The 13,109-nt window shown below is 37.5% G+C and overlaps 1 protein-coding gene across 1 annotated transcript in view; it reads left to right on the top strand.

Moving 5' to 3' along the window:
- Positions 1–1,171: 1,171 nt before the first annotated feature.
- The window catches only part of LOC112516416 (O-fucosyltransferase 10-like), a 39,291-nt gene continuing 27,353 nt past the window's right edge, over positions 1,172–13,109 (top strand). The window contains exons 1-3 of the mRNA XM_025123434.1: positions 1,172–1,504; positions 2,627–2,705; positions 2,989–3,056. Coding sequence (XP_024979202.1) covers positions 1,172–1,504; positions 2,627–2,705; positions 2,989–3,056 — 480 coding nt within the window. The remainder of the gene's footprint in view (positions 1,505–2,626; positions 2,706–2,988; positions 3,057–13,109) is intronic.

The raw sequence follows: 13,109 nt of genomic DNA, 5'->3' as shown, positions 1-13,109 counted from the left end.
ACCATATATATATACATACAAAAAATTATATTTACATACATACATATATATACAAACCGAAATATATGTCTATATATATATTCAAAAAATTGAGAAATTTTACCGGTTTTTCCATAGTGGTAGGTGATTGTTCCACGTTGGGGGTGGCGGAAAACGGTGGCCGGTGGCGCCACACGGTGGTTGGTGGCGGCGGAAGGTGGTCGGTGTCGTGAAACGGTGGTGGATGACGGTGGATCGGTGAATGGTGGTCGTCGATGGATAACAGTGGATGTCGATGATCGGTGATTGATGGATAATCGTGAAGGCGGAAAAGGCTCGATTTTTCTAGAGGTAGGAGGTGAATGTCGGTGGGGATGGTGATTATGGTCCCCCGACCGCCTATTTATATAAACCGTTACGTAATAAGACAAAATTTATCGTCAAATCGTCGTCAAATCATAGAAACTAAAAGACGAAATAGCAGTCAAACTACGTAAATCAGATATAATATCTTATTTTTGTCCCCCAAATCAGATAAAAACAATTTTTTTGTGTCCACAATTATCATGGTTTTATTTTATAAACTATAACCATGAAATGTGGTCCTAAAAAAGTAAAAAAACAGTTTAAATATCGTCTTTTTTTTTATATTAAAAACACCCCTTAATCGATAGTAAAAAAAGTGGAAAAAATAAAAAAAATGGATCCCCGTGGATAGATTCATCAAAATTGAGGCAAATAGTATTTTGTTTCCTAAAAGTGATGCATGTTGGACTTATTAAATTGATTTTTTAATATTTTTTTTGTACTTTTTTGATCAAAGAGGAGGATCGCCCCCTGGTCAACCCCTGCCCCCAGGGCGATCCGTGTAGGTGTTTTCGTAATTTTAGTAAAAATTAATTATTTCATTAATATATCATGTACATTTTGATGAATATCCAAAAAAACCATGTAATAATAACATTAATCTGTTTTGTGTGAAATGATTAAAAAATTAGGTTACATTAAATATTTTACATTTTGTTTCTTGGTTGTTTTTACATAATCGAAGTCTTTGGTGGTAATGCGGTGATAATTACTCCTTGAAAATGGGAAAACAGAAAATGACAAGAAACAAGATCTCATCCCACTTCCCTTTCGATCTCCCACCGTCACTAGACCTTGAATCGAAGGATAATAATTAATACCCGCCATGGATGCCACTTTCAATTACTACAGCGGCGGCAGCAGCAGCAATTTGAGCTCACCCACATCTCCTCGCGCTACTCATTCCACTCGCCGCCGACTTCGCTCTCATCAGCATCGACGGCGTGACTATTTTTTAAACCGAAAGTTTTTCCGGCGAAAGTATTTTCGCTACTTGCTTCTACTCCCTTTATTGTACTTCTCCGGTGTGCTTTCCTGCTTGGGTTCCTTGTCTGCAATGCTATATCCTAGTCCTTTGCCTGGCTCCGTTTACCGCAGCCATGAGATCTTCCAGAGTCTCCTCACTGACATTCAGTCTGACACTTCTTTGGGAATTCAGGTTTAATGGTTTATTGTTGAATCTTTTTACCAAAAATGAACATACATCGTTAAATAAATAAAGCACCAAATACTACTTCTATCTCGATCTTGGATGTATTCACTTCTGCACTCAATTCTATGAAATTTGTTACAATTTAAACACCAGAGGTCCTGATTGTACTTGTTTTTTTTCACTTACGCCAGTATTTTATAAAAAATGGCACCCAAACCTCCACTTTAGACAAACTATGCGTTGGTTGTCTCTTCTACTTGGTTAGCTTGGAAGCTTGAGTTTGTGCTTGGTTTGGTCCACACTTTTCATTCTTGTCTCTATGTATTGTTATGAATATCATGTCTTTTGTTTCAGTTTCATCTAGTTTTGGCCAACGGTACCAATGTAATCTACTTATTGATGATGTTACCTAACCAAGAAACCTTTTGCTCTTCAATCTCCTTTTCAGTCTTGGTTGTTGTTTGTGTTTATATATGATAGGCTTCCAAAGAAATACAAAATTTAGATATTAGTGATAAAATAATTCAAAGATTTTTGAACAATGAACATTTTGGGGGAAGGGGTTCACATCTTAATTCTATTGGTCTCATTATACTGTAATTTCTTGTAGGTGCCATTTTTAGCTTTACCCGACTCCTTTGGTATAATACAATTTGTTATTTTTGTTCTTGTTTGTATGAAAAAACAAGCTGTGATAAATGTTCTCTATTGATTCAGTGAAATTACATCTCTCAAGTATTATCTATATTTGGTTGCACTCTCAATAGGTTGCCTGATTGCAGAGTATAGGGGCAAGCTGAAATCATAATGAAGCTTTTAAAGCTTTAAACTCCAAATCGTTTCGATAATTTGGAAATAACATAACATAGCATGAACGACACTGAATGTTACTCCAATACATTTTACAAGCGATGCTGTATTTGGCAACTGATTTCCTTACTCCCTTAACCCAAAACATAAACATAGAATACATGGAACATAAGATCATGCGTTTTGATACCTGGGGATTATAACAGTACATCAATCATTAGAAGTTGGTAAGAAAATCCTGATAATGATAAGAGTCATTAATACGTCTACTGCATTATTTACTTGAAGCTGATAGAACATTGTATGTTTGCGCTTTAGTTGTCCGAGGTATGGAGATATAAAAGCATGTTGAAAGAGCAGAAGCCTTGCCTCAAACCAACTTCTCGTCAACAACTTGGTACTAATACTTGTACTTCATTGGTAGTCTCTTTGCTTGTTCATCTTATTCAAGGTTGCTATATATCATTGCAAAGATTAGTTGCTTATCCTTATTCATGAGGTTCAGATGTGGCCTCTGGAATATGAGTAGTTGCTAGATTATGCATAATCTTTCTGATGGCATGCTGCATCGTTGGCTAAGTTGCTGAAGTAAACATCACCACTTCAAAGCACACGTGAAAAACTATTAAGAACACCTTTTTTCATTATATGGGCCTATGTACTGAACGTTTTCATCACAGAGAGTGGCATAGCTGATCAATACTTGATTGTCGAGGCTAATGGTGGTCTAAATCAACAACGTGCATCGGTATGCCACATACTTGTAACTATTTAATGACTTGGCTTGCCATATTGTTCAATTTTATCCTAAGCATGACAAATGATGTTGGGTTCACTTATTTAGGTGATTAATCCTATATATAATGCCTTCATATCACATATGCTGCTGAGTTTGCTAGATGCTTTAGTGTTTTATATATCTGTATATTTTATTTGGCAGGACGTTAGCACACCCCTCATACTATCTATTGAGGGTTCTCCTCTGTAACAACCCTCGTTTCCATTTCTGAACAGAGACCAACCAAAGGGTGTTATGAACATTTTTTTTCATAACCATTCATATGTGAATACAAAAAACATATTCAAGTATAGCAGAAACGATTGAAGTCAAAACATAATTTTACTAATATAAAACCATTTCAATGGGTCATAGTTACAATACACAATCTGAGCTTCTAATATACATACTAAGACAATCTAATATCAAGGCTATATAATACAAACCGACACAAAAACTCGACTACTTCGCAACTTTGGTAGCTCTCTTGAACTATCTACATCTGCCTTCAAAGCATAGGATGATACTAATCTGAAATACATACTTAACTATTAAATTAATTGCCTAGTGATTTCAAGTTTATACATCAAATATCATGTACTCAAATTTTACATCATCATAATGGAAAGTAAACATGCTAATATGTTCATGAAGTTCACCATTTTAAGATCCGATTTCCACCGATGGATGTCACACGTTCCGGTATTATTTCGGGACCCTTCATCAAGAGTCCGAGATCATTTCTACAGCCCTTTCCGCAGTTATACCGTCTCGATGATACACAATTCCTAAACCTCATTCCAACCGTTCTATTATGATTAGAACTTATCGATTCATTTCTTGGTAGTGTAATCATCAGTGATCTTTATTCTTATTAATATGCACATGTAAAGCAAGAATCATGAAGATAGTTATCATAATAACATGTATGAGGCAGAAAACTAGAGGATCATATGTGAAATTTAGTAATTTAAGTATGTATCACACGTTTGTAAACAAATCAAAACAGAAAATCAAGTAATCATCTGCTGTTTTGACTAAAAATCTGCGGAAATCAACTTCCTCGGTTTCGAATCTTAGCTTCTACTCTTGTATGGTTTGCAGGCGAAGGATCGTGTGAGAAGGAGAGTTAAAGTGAGAAGCGTAAGAAGGGATCTAGACCCTTGATCACCTTTAATCTCAAACCCACCCATGAATCAAGCTTGATGTGGGAATTGATCTGGTGCATCTCATCCTAATGTGCATCTAAGGGTGGAGATCCCTTATTACGCTTCTCACCTTAACTCTCCTTCTCACCGGAACCCAACCTTGCTTTGTATATGTGTGTGTTAAGAACTTTTCTGCTGGAGTTTGCAATAAAAGGAGGAAAAAAACAAGAATAAGGCTGCCTATTTATACATAAAGGTTGAGGGAGCTGGAACTAGGTAAGTCACCACTTGATGTGGCCTCCTCCCAAACACTATGCCAAATTGAAACACCTCACCACCTGCCACTAGCAGCCCCTTTTCCAGCCCTTTTTTTCTTCTTAGCTCTTCTTTTTAAGCCTACTTTTTTTGTTTTTAGTACATATTTATTAATTATTTTACCACTTCCTTTTATTTAGATTTAGAGAGGCTGTTACATCCTCTGAGTAATGTTACACATTTTCTATCTCAAATTATTACAAGGTATTGAAGCTAAATGTATCATGGCGGTTAGTCACTTATGCATATTTCTAGTAACCAAATCGTTCATTAACACCAAAAGCATGTCATTGTCAGCTTGTCCAGGAAAGTGGTTGGAGCTTCTCATGAAACCCCATCTACAAAGACAGGTTGGGTTTGCTTATGAGTCTAGGTTGCCGATGCCCTTAATCCTGACAAAAAGCCACTACAGAGTTCATTGACTACTCTTGTCATTATCCTCATATTATTATTAGTATATCACTAATTAGGGTTTTATTGTCTTACCCATGGCCCATGAATTAACATAATGACATTGTTATATAATAAAATGGCATTAACCTAAAATGGATGAAATACTAGATAGATGAGGACTAGAAATTGCTGAATCAAAATTTAGTCTAGTAATGATAGAAAAGAGTAGCAACTGTTTTTAGACCGGGGGTTGGTAAGAACTGAGGGACAATGCCCCTCTAACCTAAGTGGGCTTACTAGAGTTGTTCACAGAATGGGCAGAAGCAGTTTCACTATGCCGAGAGATTTTTCACTCGTCCATCACTCCTACTTGAAGTTTAGAGGTAGTAGGAGCATGAGATGAGGGCTCACACACGAATGTTGTCAATGCTACTAAGGAAGGAAAAACCCCAAGAATTGAGTTCTTATTCTTTCTCCTTTTTTCAAGGAAGTTGGTCTCAAACCATATATAGTTCTTGCTTTCTTATAAAATATTCTCCTTACACACATAAATTTTATAATATAATGCAAACTTAATAACAAACTATTTTGATAGTCTACACATATTGTATGAGCTCTATGCAATTATTTTCAGCATATTCAACTTCTGACATAAACCATAGATTTTGACAGAAAGGAGGGTGTGTGAGTTTATTTGTTCTATTTGCCGTATGTAAATATTATATATTATAAAAAAACTTGCATGTGTACATTCTTCGGATTTCAACATGTACTTCCAAAACTAAACATACCAAAATAAAATTTACCTCACATTTTTATGATTAAATATATTCTCTGGCTTTGATGTGTAGAGATCTTCAAGAGTGAAGAAGAATCAAAGCTTGTCGTGCATCACATGTATCTCTACCTTATTGATTTTTCATAATTGTGCATTGAGAATCTTGAGGAGGAAGTTTTTGTTGAGTATTTGTGTAATTCTATAGATGAGATCTTGCCCCAAAATGGCCTATTTGCACTCAATATTCTTAGTGGGGCACTCTGATCCAATGCACTGCTGTTCTGTGTATTCTATCAGATGCTAAATTTTGATCAACATTTCACTTTGGCCTTAAAGATTCACCATTGACCTGAATGTTGTCTGTATTCACTCAAATAAGGTGATGTATTTCTTATTAAACAAGTAGGGAAGTTTACACAATATATATACAACCAAGCAACCTAATTAAAAGGAAAGGATACTATGAAAGCAAAGCCCTAATTTACTATATATAACACTCCTTCTCAAGTTGGAGTGAAGATGTTAATCATGCCCAACTTGTTACAAATAAAATTTATTTGTGATTTTCGTAATGGCTTTGTGAGGATATCTGCAAGTTGGTACTTGGTCCTGATATATACCAGTTGGATCGATGGAGGGTCTGTCGGGGTTCCCACAAGGCCACAACACGGTCTCTGATTAGACGACAATCAACCCTAATATGTTTGATCCTCTCATGGAATACTTGATTCTTGGCGATATGAATAACTGACGGCTTATCACAATACAGTCTCGTCACGTCATCTATGATTACTCCAAGCTCTCTTAGAAGTCTTCTTACCCACGTCAATTTGCATGACACATCTGCCATGGCTCTATACTCTGACTCGACACTTGATCGAGAGACAATATGTTGTTTCTTACTTTTCCAAGAAACTAGATTTCCTCCGACAAGTACACAATACCCTGTAGTTGATATTTGCAACCGAGAAGCCATATATCCGTCCATCCTTCAGTGAAAGCACCCACTCGGCAATGCCCCTAATCAGAATAGAGTATCCCTAAACCTGGTGTGGCCTTAAGATACCTCAAAACGCGAGGTGCTGTATCCTAGTGACTTATATAAGGAACGAACATGAATTGGCTCAAGACACTAACTGAGAACCATCAAATAGTTTAACTTCCAACTAGTCTTCTGTATCTTTGAAAGATAGATCCTTCATAGGATTTCCATCATTCGGAAGAAGTTTTCCTGTAGCAAGCATCGGGTTGTCCACTGGTTTACACCCCAACAGACCACACCTTGTCAACATATTAAGAACATATTTCTTTGAATAGATAAATCCCCTATGGAGATAGGAATACTTCTATTCCAAGGAAGTAATGGAGCCGTCCAAGATCAGTAACTTGAAACTGAATGTGCATAAATTGTTTCTACTCTGAAATTCCGGTGCTATCATCTCCAGTGATAATAATGTCATCTACATAAACCATAGTATGATGTGTAGACCGTCATGGTGTCTAAAGAACATAGAATAATCCTGGGACTGCGAGTCATATCAAACTTTTGGAGAACATCTGGAAAACATCAAAACCATGCTTTAGGGGACTGTTTGAGACCATACAATGATCGTCGCAATCAACATACCTTTGTGGTCTCCTCCTTAATAACAAACTCGGGTGGCTGTTCCATGTACACCTCCTCAAGAAGGCCTTTAAGAATGGTGTTCTTGACATCCAACTAATGAAGCGGCCAATGATTAATGGCAGCCAAAGCTATACAAATGTGAACATACGACATTTTAGCCACCGGGGAAAATGTCAAATCATAGCCAACCCCATGGGCTTGAGAATAACCCTTTGCAAGTAACCGGGCTTTCAACTGAAGTAGTGAACCATTATAATAAAGTTTCACCGTGAATACCCACTTACAACCCACTTTGCCGCTTGCCATGAGGAAGTTGTTCCAAATCCCTAGTATGATTCTTCTAAAGGGCATCCATCTCTTACTGCATTGCTTTAAACCATTTTGGGTGATTAAGAGCCTTAGTCACATTCCTGGGAGCAAAATCGCTATCAATGGCTGTAGTGTAGGCACACGACCCAAAAGAAAGGTGAGAGTAAGCAAGATAATCCTGAATGTGATATTGGGTATGAGTCCTTGTGCCTTTTCGGAAGGCAATTGGAATGTCAGGGAATGGTGCAGCGGGTGGGTCATAAGGCTCATGATGTGGTGGTACAGGTGCATAGGTACTGGATCAGGGACTTTGTTAGTAGGCGGTGATATGTGTGTATCAATATGTGTATATCAGGTGGTGGAACAGGAGACATCAAAATCATAATGCACATGTAAGGACTCTTAGGTCTCATGCACTTGTCTTTGGTGTTGTCGAACATACACCTTAGTGAACCGAGTATCAGTCGGAGCTGTCTGAATAACGAGATTTGATGCTAGTACAGGGAGGTGTAAGATTGGACTATCAAAGATTCAAAAGGGTCAGGAACAGGTTTTGCCGACTCTGAAGCATTGCTAGTAGGTTTGACAAAGAAGGGACTCGACTCATCGAAGGTGACATTAGCACAAGTAAGATATCTATGAAGGGTTGGACTATAACAACGATAGCCTTTTTGGACACGCAAATAACCAAGGAACACACATTTGATAACACGTATTGCAAGTTTATTTTGTCTCGGACGATGATCATGATCGTGAACATAAAATACATATCCAAATGTTTTAGGAGTCAAAAGAAAAGGAGTGCCTTTGGGAAATAGAATGGAGAAAGGTGTTTTCCCTTTAAGGACAAAAGATGGCATACTAATAATTAGATTATTAGCTGTAAAGAACCGCGTCAACCTAAAAACTTTGTGGTACATTATAGTGAATCATCATAGTGCGAGCCACATTCAGTAGATGGCGGCAACAATGCCATTTTTTTGGGGTGTATATGCAGGGCCGGTCCTAAGAATTTTGATGCCCTGTGCGAAAATAATAAAAAAATGTCCCTAAGCCTATTTATTAAGCCAATGAAACAACGAAACATGCGATTTCTAAAGAGTTTAGAACCTATTCAAGTTGAGTGTCTCATCCTCAGTGTTGATTTTTATTAATTATAATAAAAAGGAGGGGGACATAAAAACCAAAACCCCGAATACAAAATATGGAATGATAAAAGAAAAAATCCTGGATTAACTTTTCCAGTTTTTCCTTTACCAAATTGAAATTAGCAAATAAAAACTTTATTTTAATTTATGGAACTTAAAAGACAAGGAAAACTATAATTAGTTTTTGACAAAAATAATAAATTACATCAAAATTATTGTCATAGTAAGCAAAAAGTAAAACTCAAAAGTTACAGTTCTACGACTAAAGGTTAGGGGCCTATCTGTTAGCAGCTTAATGAGTTTAATGGAATTGACAGCTTATTCGCTCAACTATGCATGATTGTTTTGTACTGGTTTAATGATATAAAAAGTGACTTATTTGGTAAGCTTCTAGGAGGAGCTTTATATAGAAAGCCAAGTTTTTTTTCAAACATGTCCCTTCCAACTAAAAAATGCTCCGTACATCTGCGAAAAAACTCTCCAAAATAAAAACTTTTCCAACTGATACAAAAAGATTAATTCATACAAACAGTTTTATCCATATGGAACTTAATAAAAAACCAATCAAACGGCCCCTAAATCTAATACGGTAATTTCAAACCTCAAAGTAAACAAAGTCAAAAGAACAATAATAAATTGTAAAATTCATAATCTATGTTACTGTGCATTGTAAAGAACAAGTGTCCAATAATTAAGACAATATCACAATATGTTGTTAATGTTGTGTAGTGTGCTCCAGCTATGTTGATACAGTGATGTGCTCATGTGCATGGAAAATTTCTATTTTCCGATATATCAATATGCAAGAGGAAGACTCATTATCGAAATGACAAAAGCCCTTAGCCTAAGCCTAGTAGGTCAATAACCCACATGACCACATGACCCAACTTTATAATAATCAGTTAGAAATTTAGATTTTTTTTCCAAAACGATTTAAAGATTCATAAATCTGATAAGCCTACTGTACGTTTCACATATAAAAGAAGATTTAAATAGTTTAATTGTAAGTAAGTGGAGGGTAGTTGGAGGGTAGTTTGGGTATTCTTCTGAATAGAATATTTGTGACAGCCTTTATAATGGGGAAGTTGGTTAGAGGTGTGGCATTCTCTTTTGTCAGTTTGAAAAGGAGCACAAGCTCTCTAGGGAGAGAACCAGCCTCTCGACAGCTGTGTAACCATTGTATTCTTCTTTTTCTTTACTCAATTCAATAAGAAAGCTACCGACAACAATCAATTTGCATCAAAATCATAATATGACTCACACAACAACTCGGTAAGTTCAATCAATTAATTTCATTAAAAGCAATGGGGAAATTGATCCAACAAGAAGGACAAGCTGTTTTGGTGGAGCTGGGAGCCTATACAGTGATGAATGACGAAGTGCAAGAAGTAGGATCRAAGGTACAATCGGTTCTCGAAGAATTTGMGGAAGTATTCAATATGCCAAARGGATTACCACCGAAGAGAGGTAAGGAACATGGAATTGTTTTGAAAGAGGGAACGGATGCGGTCAATGTGAGACCTTATCGATACCCACACTACCAGAAAGATGAGATAGAGAAGTTGGTGAAAGAAATGTTGGAAGCGGAAGTGATACAACCGAGCAACAGCCCTTTTTCAAGTCCCGTACTATTAGTCAAGAAAAAAGATGGTAGTTGGAGGTTTTGCATCGACTATAGAGCTCTTAATAAGGCTACGGTGGTAGATAAATTTCCGATACCGGTGATCGATGAACTGCTGGATGAATTACACGGTGCTAGGGTGTTTTCCAAACTCGATCTAAAATCGGGGTATCACCAGATTCGTATGAAAGATGAAGACATTCAAAAGACAGCTTTTAGAACACATCAAGGCCACTACGAGTTTAAGGTAATGCCTTTCGGTCTTGTAAATGCACCTTCCACTTTTCAAGGATTGATGAACGAAGTTTTTAAGAACTGTTTAAGAAAGTTYGTGCTAGTGTTCTTTGATKATATATTGGTGTATAGCCGWTCGGAGGAAGAACACATTGACCATTTGAGATTAGTGTTCCAATTGTTATCTCAATACAAATTATATGCCAATAAAAAGAAGTGTGAATTTGGTCAAGAAAGGCTAGGTTACTTGGGTCATATGATCTCAAGTAAAGGAGTGGAGGTAGATGATTCTAAAATCAAAACGATTTTAGAGTGGAAGGTACCTCGAAACGTGACGGAGTTGAGAGGGTTTTTGGGACTATCGGGATACTATCGAAAATTTGTGAAGGGATATGGGGTTATTGCTAGTCCCCTCACAGATTTACTTAAGAAAAATCAATTTGGTTGGACCAAGGAAGCACAAGAGGCTTTTGACAAATTGAAGCAAATCTTGTCTTCACCACCGGTATTAAAGCTGCCTGATTTCTCAGCCGAGTTTGTAGTCGAGACAGATGCTTCTGGGACAGGGTTAGGGGCTGTTTTGATGCAGAATGAACAGCCCGTGGCTTATTACAGTCAAGTTCTGGGCACAAGAGCAAGGCAAAAGTCGACTTATGAGAAAGAATTGATGGCCATAGTGTTAGCTGTGAAGAAGTGGAGACCCTATTTGCTTGGCAGGCATTTCACGGTTCGCAGTGATCAACAAAGTCTCCGATATTTGTTAGAACGAGTGGTGGAACCGGAATATCAGAATTGGATGAGTAAACTAATGGGGTATAACTTTTCAATAGTTTACAAACAAGGGAGTGCTAATAAAGCTGCTGATGCACTTTCTCGTAAGCATGAAGAGATAGAGTTTTCTAATTTGAGTGTGCCATCATGGAGACAGTGGGAAAGTTTGAAAGAAGAGTTGAAGATGGATGATTTTTTGCTCAAAATAAAAGATGAAGTGTTGAAAGATGCAAGTCGACATAAAGGATTCGAAGTAAGACAAGAATTGTTATTCTTTAAGGGTAGATTAGTGTTGCCCAGAAAGTCGATGGTCATTCCAAAGTTGTTTGAAGAATTCCATGCGTCACCAATCGAGGGACATAACGGTGAAGAAAGAACGTACCAACGGATGTCAGCCGAGTTATTTTGGATTGGTATGAAGAAGGACGTACTTAATATGGTTAAAGGATGTGAAACATGTCAAAGAAACAAAGTTTTAAGTGGTTCACCGGCAGGATTACTACAGCCGTTGACTCTTCCAGACACAGTTTGGAGTGATAYCTCGATGGATTTCATTGAGGGTCTACCAAATTCGGGTGGTTTGAATTCTATCTTGGTGGTGGTAGACAGATTTAGCAAATATGCTCATTTTGTGGGTCTAAAGCATCCTTTCACGGCTCAATCAGTAGCGGAGGTGTTCTCTAAAGAGATAATTCGATTGCATGGGATACCCAGCTCAATCGTTTCTGATCGTGACAAAGTATTCCAGAGTAATTTCTGGAAAGAATTGTTCAAATTGCAAGGGACAACTCTGAAATTCAGTTCGGCTTATCATCCACAAACGGATGGTCAAACCGAAGTGGTGAATAGAGGGCTGGAGCAATATTTGAGGTGCTGGATTTCAGGTGCTGGATTTCGGATAGACCTCGTCAGTGGAGCAAATGGTTATCATGGGCAGAACTGTCATACAACACGGCGTATCATACAGCTCTTAAATGTTCTCCGTTCAAGGTGTTATATGGACGGGATCCACCTCCTTTGTTACGTTATAAAGATGCTTCAACTGTGGTACAAGCAGTAGACATGGAWTTGATGAGTCGAGATGAGATTTGGGATGAGGTACGAATGCATCTTTTGAAGGCGCAGTGTAGAATGAAACAGCAAGCTGATTTGAAACGAACTGAGGTTGATTTTGCTGTTAATGATTTGGTGTTTTTGAAGCTTAGACCGTATCGACAAAAATCCCTTGTGAATGGGAATAGTCCAAAGTTGATGGCAAGATTTTATGGTCCTTATAAAGTCTTAGAGAAGATCGGAAAAGTTGCTTATCGTTTAGAGTTACCGGAAGGAGTAAAGATACATTYTGTCTTCCATGTATCACAACTTAGAAGAGCTGTTGGGAACTGTTTGGTTACAAAAAACATACCAATTCAAGTGTCTGCTGATATGGTGTTACAAGTAGAACCGGAAGCCTTGTTGGATGTTAGACGACTGGAAAAAAATGATGCAGGCAGTTTGGAGGTGTTAGTCAAGTGGAAAGGGCTGTCAGATTTCGAGTCAACTTGGGAGAATTTGGAAGCTTTGGCTCGACAGTTTCCTAATAATCACCTTGAGGACAAGGTGAAAGCTTTGGGGGGAGGTATTGATAAGCCTACTGTACGTTTCACATATAAAAGAAGATTTAAATAGTTTAATTGTAA

Source organism: Cynara cardunculus (genome assembly GCF_001531365.2).
Source record: "Cynara cardunculus var. scolymus isolate 2C chromosome LG 8, CcrdV1, whole genome shotgun sequence".
Lineage (NCBI taxonomy): Eukaryota > Viridiplantae > Streptophyta > Magnoliopsida > Asterales > Asteraceae > Cynara > Cynara cardunculus.
The sequence above is the reverse complement of the archived record's forward strand: the minus strand, read 5'-3'. Positions and strand labels throughout refer to the sequence as shown.